The 16,992-nt window shown below is 46.8% G+C and overlaps 1 protein-coding gene across 3 annotated transcripts in view; it reads right to left on the reverse strand.

Moving 5' to 3' along the window:
• Positions 1–3,677: 3,677 nt before the first annotated feature.
• Positions 3,678–16,992, reverse strand: part of RUBCNL (rubicon like autophagy enhancer) — a 43,994-nt gene continuing 30,679 nt past the window's right edge. For all 3 annotated transcript variants that reach the window (XM_008259985.4, XM_008259983.4, XM_008259984.4), the window contains exons 9-14: positions 15,671–15,735; positions 9,796–10,034; positions 9,296–9,357; positions 6,556–6,709; positions 5,542–5,632; positions 3,678–4,262 (exon numbers count right to left, since the gene is read on the reverse strand). In XM_008259985.4, the coding sequence (XP_008258207.2) occupies positions 4,150–4,262; positions 5,542–5,632; positions 6,556–6,709; positions 9,296–9,357; positions 9,796–10,034; positions 15,671–15,735 (724 nt within the window). In that variant the 3' untranslated portion in view covers positions 3,678–4,149. The remainder of the gene's footprint in view (positions 4,263–5,541; positions 5,633–6,555; positions 6,710–9,295; positions 9,358–9,795; positions 10,035–15,670; positions 15,736–16,992) is intronic.

Raw genomic sequence — 16,992 nt, forward strand, 5'->3', positions numbered from 1 at the left:
TACCACTTCCTGCTGCGTTCCTGCCTCCATGGTCTTTTTTTTTTTTAATTATTTTTTATTTATTTATTTATTTTTTTACAGGCAGAGTGGACAGTGAGAGAGAGAGACAGAGAGAAAGGTCTTCCTTTTGCCATTGGTTCACTCTCCAGTGGCCGCCGCAGCCAGCATGCTGCAGCCGGCGCACCACGCTGATCCGAAGGCAGGAGTCAGGTGCTTCTCCCGGTCTCCCATGGGGTGCAGGGCCCAAGCACTTGGGGCATCCTCCACTGCACTCCCGGGCCACAGCAGAGAGCTGGCCTGGAAGAGGGGCAACCAGGACAGACTCCGGCGCCCCAACCGGGACTAGAACCCAGGGTGCTGGCGCCACAGGCGGAGGATTAGCCTATTGAGCTGCGGTGCTGGCCTGCCTCCATGGTCTTCTAGGAGGGGTCTTCCAAAAGTTCATGGAAAATGTGTATTATGAAAAAAATTCTGTGTGAGTTTCAAAAATGTTTTGTGCCCATCCAAACCCAGCACCTGCAGACTACAAAAGAAATGGGAAGGAAGGGGGGCACCAGCGAAGCTTTTTAATGTTCACCAATCGAGGCCTCCTTCAAAAAGCTTTTAATGAAAAGTTCGAATTTCTGTTACATGTGAAAACTGAGGGGGACTCACTTGCCTCTTTATGTGAGATTCCCCCATCCCCCCACCATGATTCAAGCCATCCCCTGACACCTGGAGGGTCCACAGCTCTAACATGTAGGAGTTGAGAATAGAGAGGTACAGTGCTCTGTGGTTCCTGCTCTGTGCTTTAGGTCTCCCTGAAATATACACCCACAAGTTTATAGATAAGTAGAGGTGTCTTATGTCATCATCATCTTTTGATGTCTTGACACCTGAGGGTTAGAAGTCCAACCAAAACCTGGTAAAGTCTCTCGTGTGCCAGGAACTGGGATGTTCTTTCACACATTACTTAATTGTCACTTAACCCTTATACCAAAGCCAAATAATAGGTGTATTAAACTTCCTAGGGCTGCCATAATAGGTTAGTACAAATTATGGCTTCAAACATCAGGGATTTATTCTTTCATAATTCGGGACATCAGAAGTCTGAACTCAAGGCGCTAGGGCAGGCGTGGATGCTCCTGCAGGCTGAGAAGATTCTGTTCCACACCTCTCTGGTAGTTCCTGGTGCTGCCAGCAGTCCTTGGTGGTCCTTGCCTCGCAGATGCACCACCCATCCCTCCCTCCATCCTCCTCTGTGGCTTCTGTGTGTCTCTGTCCAAACGGCCTCTTCTCATAGGGACACCAGTCACAGCATCAAGGCTCCTCCTAATTCTCTCTCACCTCATCCTAACTTAATTACAAAGACCCTAGTTCCAAACAGATCATGGTCATAGGTACCTGAGTCAGGACTTTAACATATCCTTTAGGGGGATGCTAATTCAACACACAATAGTAGCTATCATCCTAGTCTTCATATTATAGATTGTAAACTGAGACTCAGAGAATAACTTACTCAAAGATACAGATTATAGATGGTATGATTCCATTTTCATCCACCTAGACCTAATTATCACCATTTACTGTGCCTCAGCTCATCATAGGCCTTCCTTTGGGTGCTTCGTTTCATTTCTCATTCCCCCTCAATTGCATACTTATCTCTATTCTACAAACGGAGCACAGGGAAAGTAGCTCACCCAGAGTTCAGAAGTGGCAGATCTGAGATTCATCCCAAAGTCCTGACCACTAGTAACCCCCCAGGTCAAGTTAGCACAGTGTCTTTGGGAAGGCTCACCCCTCCTCACCCTGCATTCCCTGAGGATAACACATTCCTGGAGTCGTCCATCCTGCGCAGACTGCAGCTGTGACAATTCATCACTGAGGACACAGCACTGCGACCTGATGCCTCCCCATGGGCGATGCTCTGATGGCAAAGACCGAGAGCTCCCCTTCCTTCCAGCAGCCAAGCAAGAGTGGCACAAAAAAATCAGTGCACAAGTAAATCCCATGGAAGGGATGTTGATATGCTACAACTCATTACTTCGTTTGAGCATCACGTTTCTGTTTTACTAGATACTTTACCAGGAAGGAGCCTGTACTTCCAAGATGGGCAGAAAGCAAGTCTCAAACAAAGCTGCAGTGGGTACTCAGATGACCTCATTCTTCCTCAAAATAAAAAAAAATCAGTGCATTACTTCCTGGCAGTTGATGTGCACCCTTTGGTAGCATCAACGACGTGTAACACATACTCGCCAGTGCCTTCCAAATACAGCAGCCCTGAGCACAGGACCCTTCAAGCAATGCTCCACCCCTCCGTGTAGGGTGGATGAGAACCTGCACGTTGGAGCTGTCTTTGCCCCAGTCCTTTCTCAAACAGCTGTGGAGACAGGAAACTCGAATGCCAACTCCACCCCTAGCACATGCTCCCCAGGGGAACTAGGCCAGTTTCTTTCTTCTCTAATCCTCGGTTTCCTTGTCTGTAAAAGGGAAACACTAGACATCACCTCAGAAAGCGATGACAAAGTATATAAACATCCCACTCTGGCCCTTCATTCTTAACAGGGAATATGAGCTAAGGGTACAAATGAAACCATTTTTGAAATATGGTCATATTTATCCTATGTGCCTACCTTTCTATTGAAGAGACCTGATGGGACGGACAGGTGTTTGACTTGGCCTGGGTTTGAATCCCAGCTCCGCTTCTAAGTCCATCTTCCTGCTACTGTGTCCCTTGGGAAGCAGTGGTGATGTCTCAAGTGGTTGAGTCCCTGCCACTCATGAGAGACCTGGATTGAATTCCTTGTCCCCAGACATTTGGGGAGTGACGCAACACATGAGGACTGTCTGCCTCTCACATCAAATGAATGAGACCCAGCTTAGATAATGAATGGGATGAGAGGTCAAGTGACAGAATTAAAAGACACCAGACCAATAGAAGACACTGACTCATTCATGTGATCAATATTCCCCATCTGAATAAGCACACATGCACACACACACACACACACACACAGACGGTGGGTGGGAGGGTTTTGAGACAACCTGTATGTAACAATTTATTGCATACCCGTGTTGCTTGTGAAGCTCATTTAGAGTAGGCATGGTGCATGTGTGAGCCTTGGGGAAAATGGCATCCAAGCCCTAACCTGAGAACTGCTCTTCCTCCAGACATGCCAAGAAGATACCCGGTACCCGGGTCCCTCTCTCTCAAGGCAGAGGAAGCACTTAGGAGGTAGAAGCAAGAGAAAATAGGCTCACATATCTCAAAAAGCGTATAAACACAAATATAAGAAACATTAAGAAAAAGAAATTCAGAAAGGTTTTGTGATTCACCTATCCTTATCAATGGCTGTGATGTTAGTGTTCTTATGAGAATCACATTGTTAAGATATTTCCCACCAGCTTAGGTAAGTCTGAAAAGACATTATGTTCAGTTTTACATCTGTGAAGTAAGAAAGATACTAAAGGGTCCCTTAGCATAGAAGAGCATGGAATAGACGACAAACTCCTACCACTTGGTTAGTGCCAGCTCAAAGAGTGCCATCTATAGGCAACTGCCTTAAACTGCACCTCAACTGCATCTACTTGCACAGCTAAGCAACATAAATAAATATAAGTATTGAAGTCATATGTCCTCTCAATACAAACCCTGGGATGAATAAAATGTCTCAGATCAAAATAATTACAAAATTGCGTTTGAATAGAAATCTGTTTCTTCAGAGAAAAAAAGCCTGAGCACACAGATTTTTTATTGCATTTTTGTTCATTGACTCTATAAATCAGTTTTACCAAACAAGCTTTAAAGGAAGAGGACGTTCAGTAATTAATCTTGTCAGTTTTAACTAATTTAAAAAGCTCCAAGGTCATCTAAATATAACTATTAAAATCCAACTTAAGATGTATACAAAAACTCTTTACAAAACCCAGTAGCAGCAAAAGTATCAAACATTTGTAAACAAAACCACTAGTTACAACCCTTTGCCAAATAACAAAGAATCTGTCTTTTAAAACATTATACATATATACACATATACAAGAAAGTGAATATTGACCATGATTTTTCATACTATACAACGTGTGACATCTAAAACAATGTTACCAAAAACAGACACAAATCAGTGGTATCATAAGGCCTGTTGAAGTCTTTTTTCGCAGTACCCAGGGCTGTTACGGTGCTGCAGAGGGTAAGTTTTCCAAAAGTCTTCTCCTAGCTGTGATCCTGGCACACCGGGGGCACTGGGAGGCCTGGAAGCACTGCTTGTGGAAACACGCCCTGCACACTGCAAGCAAGGAAGACGGACATCAGCCAAGGCAGGCTCCCGCTTGCCCGCACAGGTACCACTGCTCAGCTCCAACCTGCGGAGGGAGCGGGTCTCAGTGCAGACCCTGGAGTCTTCCACAGGGAAGTTGGGGGCAGGTGTTTGAGGCAGTGGTTTGGTTGCCATTTGGGACACCGTTCCATATTGGGGGCCCTGGGTTTGAGTCCCAGTTCTGCTTTTGATTGATCTTTCTGCTACTGGGCACCCTGGGAGGCAGCAGGTGATGGCTGAAGTCATTGTGTCCCTGCCACCTACATAAGAGACCAATATGGAGTTCCGGGCTCCTGGCCCAGCCCAGCTGTTGTAGACATTTGAGGTAGACCTAGGGGATGGAAGAATCTCTCTCTCTCTCTCTCTCTCTCTCTCTCTCTCTCTCTCTCACGAAATCAGCCAGGTTGAAACTCCCGGGGATCATAACTGACCTCGCAGGCAAGAACATGAGGCTGAAAGAGCCTGAAGCAGCAGATGCCATGGTGCCCCCAGCCCTGCAGCACACGGTCCCCCAGCTGCTGAGAGAGTCATGGCTGACAGCTCTTAGGAAGGGGCACTGCTTTCTCTGCAAATGGCCCTAAGTGGAGGGAGATTCCCCAGCCAGGTCAGGCTTCCTCCCGGCACCAGCTTGCACCCAGTGACAGGTCACCACGGAGTTTAAAGGCCTCTCCAGCCCTCTGTCGCCACTTTGGTGCAATGTTGACTGGGCTCCCCAGGGAGGTGGGCTGAGGGTTTCCCTGCAACCTGACCACAGCTGGACTTCATCATTAGGTGGTGAGCCTAGACCCCGCCCCAGTGAACATTCTTAATGGAAATCCCTGGCCCGGAGTCTCCCTGCTAGGGAACCGCCCTGAAGTGCTCCCTAAAGGGTTCGAGGAGATCACAATGGAATGGCCCAAAAGGAGAGCACACATCAGGGGTGAAGGCAGAATCCATTACTAGGATCTCTCCCATGAAACAGTCAAGAGAGCAAGGGGTCCCCTTGGCCACGGATACCATAGGACAGGGGTCGTTTTCTGTACAGAACCAGACAGGAAATGACTCGGGCCTTGCAGGCCGCATGGCCTCTGTAAAACCATGCAACTCTGCCATGGTGATGCAGAGGCAGCCAGAGGCAGCACATGCAGTGCTGGGTGTGGCCGTGACCTGGTGACAAAGCAGCACAAGGATGGGTCCCTCTGCTCTCTTGAATACTGTCCCAGGACACATTGGCTCTTAACCCTGCCCCATCCTGTGTGCTGAAAGATACCTGAACATCTTCTGCACGTCGTGGTCTGAAATGGGAAGATGACAGTCGTGCTCCGGCAAAACTCACAGATGAAGCCCTTGCCCTGGCACAGCTGTAAAAGAGGGCACGCAAACGTGACACAGGTGCAGTCCGCGGGGTGACTGCTTCTCTTGAGGGAGAAGCGGAGCTGCCCCCTCTGCAGAACTTCATCATCTCGGGGTTGGAATGGCTGCGATTCCAGCCTTCAGAAGGACAAGGATGTTGGAATACAGCAGTGCATGGATCTGAGCGACAAAACCCTGCAGTTCATCCGCTTCACACACAGGCAGATCATGATTTTAAACACGTGGCTCTTTACTTTCATACTGTGTGTGTGTGTGTGTGTGTTTAATTGAAGAGGGAGAGGGTACAGGGAAAGAGACGGGAAAGAGGGCTCCCCAATCTGGTGGTTCACTCCCCAAGTGCTTACCATGGTTGGGGCTAAGCCAGTCTGAATTGAGGAGCTGGGAATTGAACCCAGGTCTCCCATGCAAGTGGCAGGAACCCAATTACTTGAGCCACCTAGGAAGCTGGAGCCGTGAGCTGAACCCAGGCACTCTGATGTGGAAAGCAAGCGTCTTAACTAAGGCTGTGTAACTGCTAAGCCAAACGCCCACTCCTAAACATTCATTCTCAAATGATCTGATTTGATCTCTGATTGCTGCACTGAAATGCTTCAGTTCACAGACAAGAGCTTTCTGTTCCACTGAACCCTGTGTCCACGGGGCTGTATTGGGCACTTCAGGGCAGAGTGGCCCCCAAGTGGGGCTGGACCCCCAGACTGGGGAGGCAGTAGGCTCCAGCTTGCGTCCCAGCTCTGTCCCCTACTGGAAACATGAACTTGGCTCATGACTGCACAGCTTGAACCTCAGTTGTCTTATCTGTAGTGTCACCAGCGCTTCAGCATCTGTGAGGGCTACATGAGGTCAAGGCCAGCACAGGCCTTGGCACATGAGGGGATAGCTCGGGACACAGGTGCTCCAGGCAAGCCCTCACCTCGCAGCTGGCCACGTGCGTGAGGGCAGCTCTCAGAAGTTCCTTGAGTGAGGGTGCCAGCAGCCCCTTCTTGATCCTGACCAGGTCCTCTAGGGAGAACAGGTGGAGCTCCTCAGTCAGGTGTCTGGGAACCTGCTCAAACTCCTTTAATGTGCTGCCAGGGAGGAAACAGAGGAAGTCACAAACCACCCACACACAGGCCGGGGCAGAATGAGGCCAGCTGTTTTCCCTGGCACTCAAACAACATTTTTTTTTTTAAACTCAATTGAAAAAAATTAGCCTGAGAACAACACTGAGCCTTGCTCATCAATCTATTTTGTGCAAGTTTGCGAGGAAGTTAAAATTCCATGCCAGCTGATTTCAAAAACTGTGGGCTACGCATGCACACATCGAGCAAAACCAAAACTTAATATTTGCTTCTTAGATCTTAAAAAATTTGTACCATGTAGTGCTTGACAGCCAAGAACTGCAACTCAAAATTCCTATATTCTTCCCAGCTAAATCCCCAGCCAATCAGCATCAGTGACTGCTGTCTAAGCTGGCAGGAGAATTACTGTTCATGGGCAGGTGTGACTCCCACATCCACCGAGTCCAGCACTGAGCTTCAGACTCTCGAATCCAACTTCCAGGGGTCAAGGTCACTTGGCTGTCCCAAGGGCATTTGAAACTTCCTGTTCCCCACACCTCCTGAGTTCCTGTAATTGGTTACCTGCAGTTCCATTTACCGCATTCCCAAGCCACACTGACCTTGGCACACTAGCAGTGCCACCAGCCTGGTGGCACGTTGCCTCCACTGCTGCTTGTTCCCTCTAACTTGCCCTCCATGCTTAGACTTGTTCTCAGAAGCCTTGCTTGCTCTCCACCTGACCCGGCCTGTAACTGAGCTCAGGGCCATTGCGGCTGCATCTTCCACGCGTCTGACCCCCAGCTGGGCCATCGTCTGTTTGAGTCGCCCTTCCCCTGGACTTAACATAGGTCTCCTGATTATTTATCTCAAGCACAGAATGGGTATTCAGGGAATTTTTTATAGAATTGTGGGTATTGTTACACGTTATGAGAAGACAGGGGCCCTGAAAGGTATTAGCCTGTCACACCAATGCCATGAGTTGAGGTTCAAGGTCAAGTGACTATGGAATGCAAACTCCTTCCCAAAAAGTCCAATAATGAAATATTATAAGAAAGGTGCTCCAAACCTCAATCATAAAGTATTAGCAAAGAAAGGGCAATGTTGCTTACTCTGATTTGATCAGTACCTAGCATGTTCTTATGTTGAAATGTTACAAAGTAGCCCATAAGCATATGGCAATTATTGTGAATACAATTTTATAAAGATCACAAACTGAGAAAGCTTTCAAAACAAAACCTTTTTTGGAAAAAAACTTATATGACCCCATGTACTAAACAAATAATTTTAACCTTTTTGAGTAACATATTCATATTCTTTTTCTACTTAAAAATCTGTCAATGGGCCGGTGCCGTGGCTCACTAGGCTAATCCTCCGCCTAGCGGCGCCGGCACACCGGGTTCTAGTCCCAGTCGGGGCACCGGATTCTGTCCTGGTTGCCCTTCTTCCAGGCCAGCTCTCTGCTGTGGCCAGGGAGTGCAGTGGATGATGGCCCAACTGCTTGGGCCCTGCACCCCACGGGAGACCAGGAGAAGCACCTGGCTCCTGCCATCGGATCAGCGCGGTGCGCTGGCCGCAGCGCGCTGGCCGTGGCAGCCATTGGAGGGTGAACCAACGGCAAAAGGAAGACGTTTCTCTCTGTTTCTCTCTCACTGTCCACTCTGCCTGTCAAAAAAAATACATAAAAAAAATCTGTCAATAAATTCATGCCTAAAACTTTATTGACTGTATGGTATTCTATACTATGGTATTAAGAGCTGTCTTATTACTGAACTCCTAGTAGACTTTTTAACATCTTTTCTACCAATCAACTAACTCTGTCCACTGCTATGGGCATAGCCTTAGGATAAACTTCTAGAAATAGAATTTCTGGAGGCCATGGTCTTACCTACTTTGATATGCCTCTCCATAAGGGGATTTTAAAAGACTACTGGTATACCCAGGTTCATGGTAGCATCACTCATAGTAACCAAGTGTGGAATGAACCCAACTGTCCATCCACAAGTGAGTGGATCAACAAAATATGCTATATACATACAATGGAATATGAAAAGGTAGGAAATTTTGACATGTGTTGGACGAACCTTAAGGATATTATATGTGTAAAACAAGGCACTTGCAAAAAGACAAATACTGCATGATTCCACCTATAAGAGGCACTTAGAGTAATCAAATTCATAGAGATGAACAGGAGCTTGTGGTTGCCAGGGGTGAGGGGAGGAGGGAATGGGGGGAGTGGATGTTAAATGGCTCTGGAGTTTTAGTTTGGCAAGATGAAATGAGTTCTGGGGCTGAGTGTTAGCTGCACAACATGAACCTACCTGATACCCCGAAGTGTACACTTGAAATGGTCAGGATGGTAAATTTCCTGTTATGTGTATTCCTCACAACTTATTACTCATAATAATCATAAGAAGCCACTGGCTAGCATCGTTCACCTTTGTACGGGCCCACTTACCTTAACAAGTTAAATTCTGCCCTCGTGATTTAAGGGTTAGTAATTTTAGAGATGCTCTGCATCCCCAGGGTCACTAATAGGGCAGCTGGACTAGGAGGCACTCAGGGGACCGGCAGGCATGTGGGGGATGGGCAGACTGCCCTAGCCGAGAATCGTACCTGTGCGCAAACCTGCAAGTCTTCAACAGCTTCTTGATATGAAAAAGCTGCTCCCGGATTTCCTAGGGTGGAGAAGCAAGCAGGAGAAAAAGTTAAATGTGATCAACAACATCAGGGATGTGTCTGTTGAATTTAAATGATTCTGCCACTCTTGAAGTGTCACTCCTGAATGGAACAAACCTCTAAGGCTAACAGCCTATGCAGCAGGGGTTCATAACAGAAGGCCCTGAGTAGATCCAGATGTGGGGGAGCCTGGAGTTTATGCAACTTTGGGGGCTTTCACTAAGAATTACCCAGAGCTATGCACAAACATAAAACCCACCAGGGGGCTTGGAAAGAGCAGGCCAGGTACCCCCACAGCTTCAGCTTCGCTGTTTTCCTGGTCCCTCTACCTCTTGGAGGGTTTGTCTGTAGATGCCCCTAAACTAGAGGGTGTGGGTTTCCTGCCGTGGGACACGCCTAGACCCTTGGCCTTGCCTCTTCCAGAGGGAGACGCTCACCTTCACCCTCTCCAGTTCCTTGGCCTTGGCATAGAGGCTTTGACTGATGCTCAGCAAATTGAAAATCGGCTGGGGCCATATGCTGTCGAGCAGCCGTTTGGAGAAGTTGCTGACGTAGTACTTCTTGAAGTCCCACATCATCAGGATCCGGGCGGGGATACAGGACTCGGCATGGGAGTGGCAACAGTCACAGAAATACTTCCCCAGATACTCGCAGTACCGGAGCCGCTTCACGAACTCTGCCAAGTACACAGGTGGTGCTTAGTACTTAATACCAAGCACACAGTATGGCGCTTATCTGATGCTGAAAACCAACCCTGGTCTGCACCCCCACCCTCGAATCTTACATAAGGTTCAATGACTCTTCATGATAAAGCCATGGTCGACCTCATGACAGCTGGGAAAGCTCTGGCAGGGACTCAGGGACTTAAATCATGGCCATTTATGAGCTTTGCCTTGGTGGAACAAATATTGGAAAATATATAATTCTACCAAGTACTCCTGGATTTGGAAGACGGGCATCATAAACTGCAGTGTTGCAAAAATAGCACTTGACTTAGAGCCAGAAAATCTGGCTGGGAGTTCAGAATCCACATCCTGTGAGCAGGAAGACTAGGGGCAGGTGGGAATCTCTTCAGGCTAACTGCCCTGAGACCATACAACTCACATCAGAAATGGAGTAGGGGATATCACACAGATGGAAAGAACTTTGTGAGTTACGAGACAATCCACATACAACATTGGGAAGTAGCGTCCACAAGAGTTGCTTGATAAATTAGTAAGAGAAACAAAAATGCACAAAGGGTGGGAACAGGCAATGCATGCAAGGAAGAAATGCAAATAACCAAGGGTGAGATAAAAAAACTCAATCTCAGTAACAAAGAATCACATTAAAACAGTGAGATCCTCTGTCCTGCCCTGACTGTCTCACATTTAGAAGATCCAGAGCTGTAGAGGGATAGAAAGAGGTGCTCCCTCTCTGAGGAGGAGGCCTTCTGTGATGGCTTCAGTTCTTACATGGGCAGCAGTAATTCTACTTCTGCGACTGTCAGAAACGCTAACAGGCACATGCAGAGAGACACAGAAAGGTGTTCATTACAGGCCACTAAAAATGGGGGGAGTTACCAAAAGTCCATCAAAAGACAACCAGTTAAATAAGTAGTGTGCTGCACATGCAATGCTGTGCAGCCCAGAAGGTACACAGGAGAACAGAGAAATGGGTCATCCAGTTGTAGGTATGTATAAAGGGACCTCAGCTTTGCTTTTGTTTAAAAAAAAAAATACATACATACAGTCCAGATCTCCACCAGAAAGCCAACAGTAAATATCACAAGAGGATGGGAAAAAAAGGGATTTTTGCTATTTACATTTTTTAATTTGCTGAAATGGACATGCACAATATTTGGAACTCTCTCCAGTAAAGTAGACGGACAAACAAAAAGCACAGAGCCTAATGCAGCAAACACCTGTCCACTCACCACCCTGCTCAAGAAAGGAAACCAATCAGCTGAAGGCTTCTCTGTGCCTGCCCCTCAATGCTAGGGTCTCACATGTACCAACTTTGATGTTTCTCATTCATCACTTGACTTTTGTGTCTCTTTATGATTCAAATTTCATACAGCATAATACAAACATTACTTGACATATATTGTGAGGATTAATGAAACAAAGTATGGTAGAGATGCTACTACAATACCTAACATACAATAGATTCTAATTATAGTTTCCAGATAATGGCTTTAAAAATAAACAAGGCCCGAGTGACTGGGTAGCAAATCTTTATTGCACATTTATTCTGTGTGACACACTGCCTAATGTTTTATGTATTATTTTGCACTTGAGCACCTGCAAGGTGGGGGCTACTATTCTCCCTGTCTCACTGATGAAAACACATGAAAGTGAAGTCAAAAACCATGCCAGGACACACAATAGTACGTAGGCAAGCAGGACCCCAGCCTAACCCTGGGCTACTGATGTGCAGGCATTTAGCCAACATATTACACACCTCCTCTGCTGCAGCCAACAGGAGGGAGAGAGCAGTTGAAGCCTCTGCACTTGCCCAAATTATCCCTGCATCCCAGGTCACGGAGTTGATTTGTTAAACCAAACAAATCGATAAAGTTGACTCTCACTGTTTGTGGTCGTTCTATTCTGCAAAAGCTTCATGAACCCTGAATTAGCCAACACCGAACCATTGTTCCTGGAGGAAGCACAGGGTTAGTTGGGGTCCTGCGATTCTCTAGGAGCAGCGCTTTTGTCACGTGGCTGACATATGACCTGGCTCTACATGTGCTTCTGTTTAAAGACAGCTTCTTTAACCCAGCTTCGACTCTGTACCAACGCCACTGTAACTCACTCCTGAATGACGCTTACGTCACGCACACATTCTCTCTGTAAGGCATGCCACTTCTTCTGTGCTCGGGAACACAAGGGGGCACTTCAGCACTATGCTAGGGGTCCATCTTAAACCATGCAGTCACCTGCAAAATGCACAAAATTCCCAAAAAACAAGCACAGAATCAATCACATGCACCAGCCCCTGCATACATTCCTCATCAAATTTGGCAAGACAGAAGAGAAAGGAAGACAGATGGGGCCATGAACTTCCAAATTATTTTTTCTCAGCATCTAAAACTCCATCATGTCAATATCAACTTCTTCATCAAACTTAATTGAATACATACTAAGTGGGAAAGAATCTGTACAAAATAAATCATATCCATCGCCTTTGGTTTTCTAAATCCTTGCATGAAAATAGAACAAAACAAAGCATCCTAAACTAGCGGTCCTCTGGCCGGGGGTTATTTTGTCCCTTGTGGGACATCTGGAGATGCCTGGAGACATCTGTAGTTGTCACTGCCGGGAGGCTGCTCCTGGCATCTAGTGTGCTGCAAAACACCCTGCGACGCAGGACACGCCCCACCGCAAAGTCAGCAGCACCCAAGTTGCAAAATCCAGCTCTAAACCCTAAGTGCTCTCAATCTCATGAGAAGTCAATGACATGGGAAAACACAGGAGGGAAGTGTTCTGGAACAGGGCTGTGCCATATAACTTTTGAAAGGATTGAGGGGCCGGTGCTGTGGCGTAGTGGGTAAAGCCGCCACCTGCAGTGCTGGCATCCCATATGAGCGACGGTTCGAGACCCAGCTGCTCCATTTCCAATCCAGCTCTCTGCTGTGGCCTGAGAAAGCAGTAGAAGATGGCCCAAGTCCTTGGGCCCCTGCACCCACGCAGGAGACCCAGAAGAAGCTCCTGACTTCAGATCAGCACAGCTCTGGCCGTTGCGGCCATATGGAGAGTGAACCATCAGATGGAAAACTTCTCTTTTTCTCTCTCTGCCTCTCCTCTCTCTGTGTAATTCTGACTTTTTTTTTAAAAAATATAAAAAAAAGATTGGAAATGTTCTATATCTATGCTGTCCAAAATACTTGAAATGTAGCTAGCATAAGTAAAGAACTAAATATTTTATTTTGATTAATATACAATTAATTTGAAACAGCCATATAGTCTACTGGCTACTGTATTGGGTAGCAGAGTTCTAGACTAAAGCTAACTAACTGTACAGAGGCTGGCAATGTGGCGTAGCAGGTAAAGCCACTGCCTGCAGCACCAGCATCCCATAAGGGTGCCAGTTTGTTTCTCGGCTGCTTCACTTCCAATCCAGTTCCCTGCTAATGCGACTGGGAAAGCAGTGGAAGATGGCCCAAGTCCTTGGGCCCCTGCACCCACATTGGAGCTTCGGAAGCTCCTGCCTTCTGGCTTTGGCCTGGCCCAGTCTTGACTATTGCAGCCATTTGGGGAGTGAACCAGCAAGTGGAAGATTGATGTCTCTCTCTCTGCCTCTCCTTCAGTGTAACTCCCTCAAATAAATAATCTTTAAAATAAAAGCTAATTATACACAAAGAATAACCAAATGCAATATATAAAACTTGATTGGAACCTGGATGACAAATTAACCATAAGTGATATCTTTAATCCAAAAAGTGAAAGTGGACCAGCAGTAGACAATATTAAGGAACTGCTAATTTTTGTGGTGTGATAACTGTTTATCATCCTTAGTTTTAGGACATGAAGAAATATCAGTGAAAAACCTGGTGAAATGTGAATAAACTATGTGATAGGATTTTATCAGTCCTAATTTCTCAGCTGTAACCATTATTCTATGCTTACACTGCTTACACAAGATGTTGGCATGAAGGGAAGCTGGGTAAAGGGGATACAGGAACTAAATTTAACTAAATTTAAATTTAAAATTGTAACTAAATTTAAAATTATCTCTAAAATATATTTTGAAAGTTATGATAAGAGTTAGAAGTTTACAGCAAAAACTCCAAATTGTTTCCATGGTGACTAATGACACCCACCCTCTCTGTTCTGCCTACAGGTTTTGTCCTTGCATTTCCACTTGCAAGTCATGCAAGGCTTCTGCTCAATTGCCACAGGCCCTTGGCACATGAAGAATATGCTCCTCTCCTGGAGACAGCCATTTCCTTACAAAACCTCTCATCCACAGCCCAGATTAAGTTCTCCACTGTAAACCCCATAGCACTTTCGCCTTTCTCTTTTGTTGCATGCATCACCCTTGTCATGTACTTAGGGGGCTGACGTTTGTTGTCGCTCCTACAAGATGGTAAGCAAGCTCCGTGAGAGCAGGACCATGGCTGTAAGATTCACAGCTGGACCGAGAGTGCACACACTCATCTCTGTGTCTCGACAAACTCAGGGCAGCACTTACACTGGTTGGAATCACAGCCATGTGTCTATAGTTTCTGACTCACACATTCGAGATTTACTGAGGCATCAAGATACAGCTGTTGACTAACAGACAGGGTCCTTCCTAGACTAGGAAGAGGACTCAATTAAAAATAAAACTAGTTACAGCTGTGGTGCTGTCAGGCCGGATCAGGCAACGTAGCAGAGGAAGCACAGATGTATTTCTGCTCTCGATTTTTATTTCTAGAAGCTGAGCACATCGAAGTCTTTTTCTTTCAGAGAACGGCTACCGCAGGCCAAGGAAACGCTTCCCACCTAAGCTCCTCTCTGCAGCCTTCTGCAGGTTGGACACAGACAGCTCACTGCACAGCCAGTGATTCCCAGCCTCAAGTGGAAACCTTGCGTTTCCGACTGGGGGAGTCTTAATTTTCAAGGTCTCGTTGGCCCAAGCAGGGTCCCATGAAGCCACCTGCTGTCTCTCTCGGACACATGTGGCCAGCTCCTCGCTTAGCCATTCATCCACCCCACAAATACCTTTTGAGAACCAACTCTGTGTCAAGGACTCATACAATAGAAGCTGAGGATAAAATATTAACAAAACATCCTGTCTGCCTCACAGAAGTGATAATCTAGTGATGGAGGCAGACAACGGTAGCATGCATTCATAGAATATAGAAGAGTGTTCCAAGAAGAAGGTGCAAGGAATAAAACACACAAAGCATGGGTAATACAAAGTGCGGATATCACGCTGGCCAGCCAAGCAGCACGGTGGGCATTTTCAGGAAAAGACCTCATGACTTTGGAGTGAAGATGGGAAGGAGGCAAAGGACCCAGCCCTGGCGATGTCTGCAGGGAGCACACTGGGAGAGGGAAAATCACAAATGCAAGGAGCGAGCCAGCACCTCCTAGAACCTGCAGGGAGGCTGTGCGGCTGGGGCTGAATGCCCAACAGGGATGGAAGTGGCAGGCTGTTTTTCTTGCTTCCTGATTGGTCATACAGCCTTGTGGACCATGATGGGCTCTTCGTGAAAGAGAGGGCAACTTCCAGAAGGTGCTGAGAACACCTCATCAAAGGCATCTCACAGAAACCACGTGCTGCCCACCTCCGTTATTCTGCACACATCATGGCATGGTAAGCAGGCAATCCACTGTTCATACTTACTCGGCTCCACTGGAGTGCCACAGCCGGCACAGAAGAAATTCTGGGCTGCTACCACCAGGTCCCTCCTGAGCACAGAAAATGGTAACAATGCTTACATCTCAGAGAAGCCAATGGAACATTTACCCCATACTGGAAAAGAAATCGCCATAGTGATGCTTTTCTTGGCTCAGAGCCTCTATTTGAATCATTTCATTTTTCATTTGGGAAAAAAAATTATGTTGACCCCATACAATTTTCCAGTTGAAACCTCTGGGTCTTTGTAGAACTTTCTAGAATTCTTTAAAAGCTTGATATCCCCAAATGAAAGACGGTATCACAAACAGCTCCTCCATCTTACTGCCCATGCACGGAGTCCCATCTCTAGAAAAAACTGGAGACTTATAACAGAGGACAATTCAGGGAGACCAATAGATGATGTGCTTGGGAGGTCCACAAACTGATCCAAAGAAACTGAGGCAAGTAAGAGGCACTGTGAAACCAGGCAGTCAACAGTTCCAGTGGGAGATACTCCACTGAAATGTTTTTACTGAGCTGCAGTGCCGTGAATTTACATGTGATTTGTAAATATGGAGAAAGTTGTAAAATTTAAATACGGTTCAGGGTCAGCAAAAGTGGCCTAGGTAAAAATATGCTAAATCTCAGCTCATGTACCTTAGAGAGGCCCTGGAGATACCCCATGCTAATGGAAGTGACGCCCCCCACACCCCCACCCCAGTAAATGTCTAGAGAGGGAACTCTTGTTCTCAAGCAACCCCAGAGACCTTCTGCAAATGAAAAAGACCAAAAGATATCAGGGTCCTCCACGGGAAACAGCGAGCCAGCCCTCACCAGTCCCCTCCCTGCAGCTTGCAGGCCAAATTAAATACAAACCAAGAGGAAAGGAAGGGTTGTCTTGGGTTAAAACTTTTTGTCAGAGACGGCGCTGTGGGGTAGTAAGCCAAGCTGCCGCCAGCAGCACAGGCAGCCCATATGGGTGCTGGTTCGTGTCCTGGCTACTCCTCTTCCGACCCAGCTCTAGGCTATGGCCTGGGAAGGCAGTAGATGGCCTGGGGCAGGTTAACACCCTGGCCTGAAGCGCCGCCGTGCCATGTGGGTGCCGGTTTCCCCTGCACTCTCCTGGGAGTCCAGGAGGAAGCTCCTGGCTCCTGGCTTCAGATTGGTGCAGCTACGGCTGTTGCGGCCATTTGGGGAGTGAACCAAACTCTCTCTCTTTCTCTCTCTCTCTCTCTCTGCCTCTCCTCTCTCTGTGTAACTCTGACTTTCAAATAAATAAATAAATAAATAAATCTTAAAAAGAAAAAAGAAGATGGCCCAAGTTTTTG

The sequence above is a fragment of the Oryctolagus cuniculus genome, chromosome 9 (assembly GCF_964237555.1).
Source record: "Oryctolagus cuniculus chromosome 9, mOryCun1.1, whole genome shotgun sequence".
In the NCBI taxonomy this organism is placed as follows: domain Eukaryota; kingdom Metazoa; phylum Chordata; class Mammalia; order Lagomorpha; family Leporidae; genus Oryctolagus; species Oryctolagus cuniculus.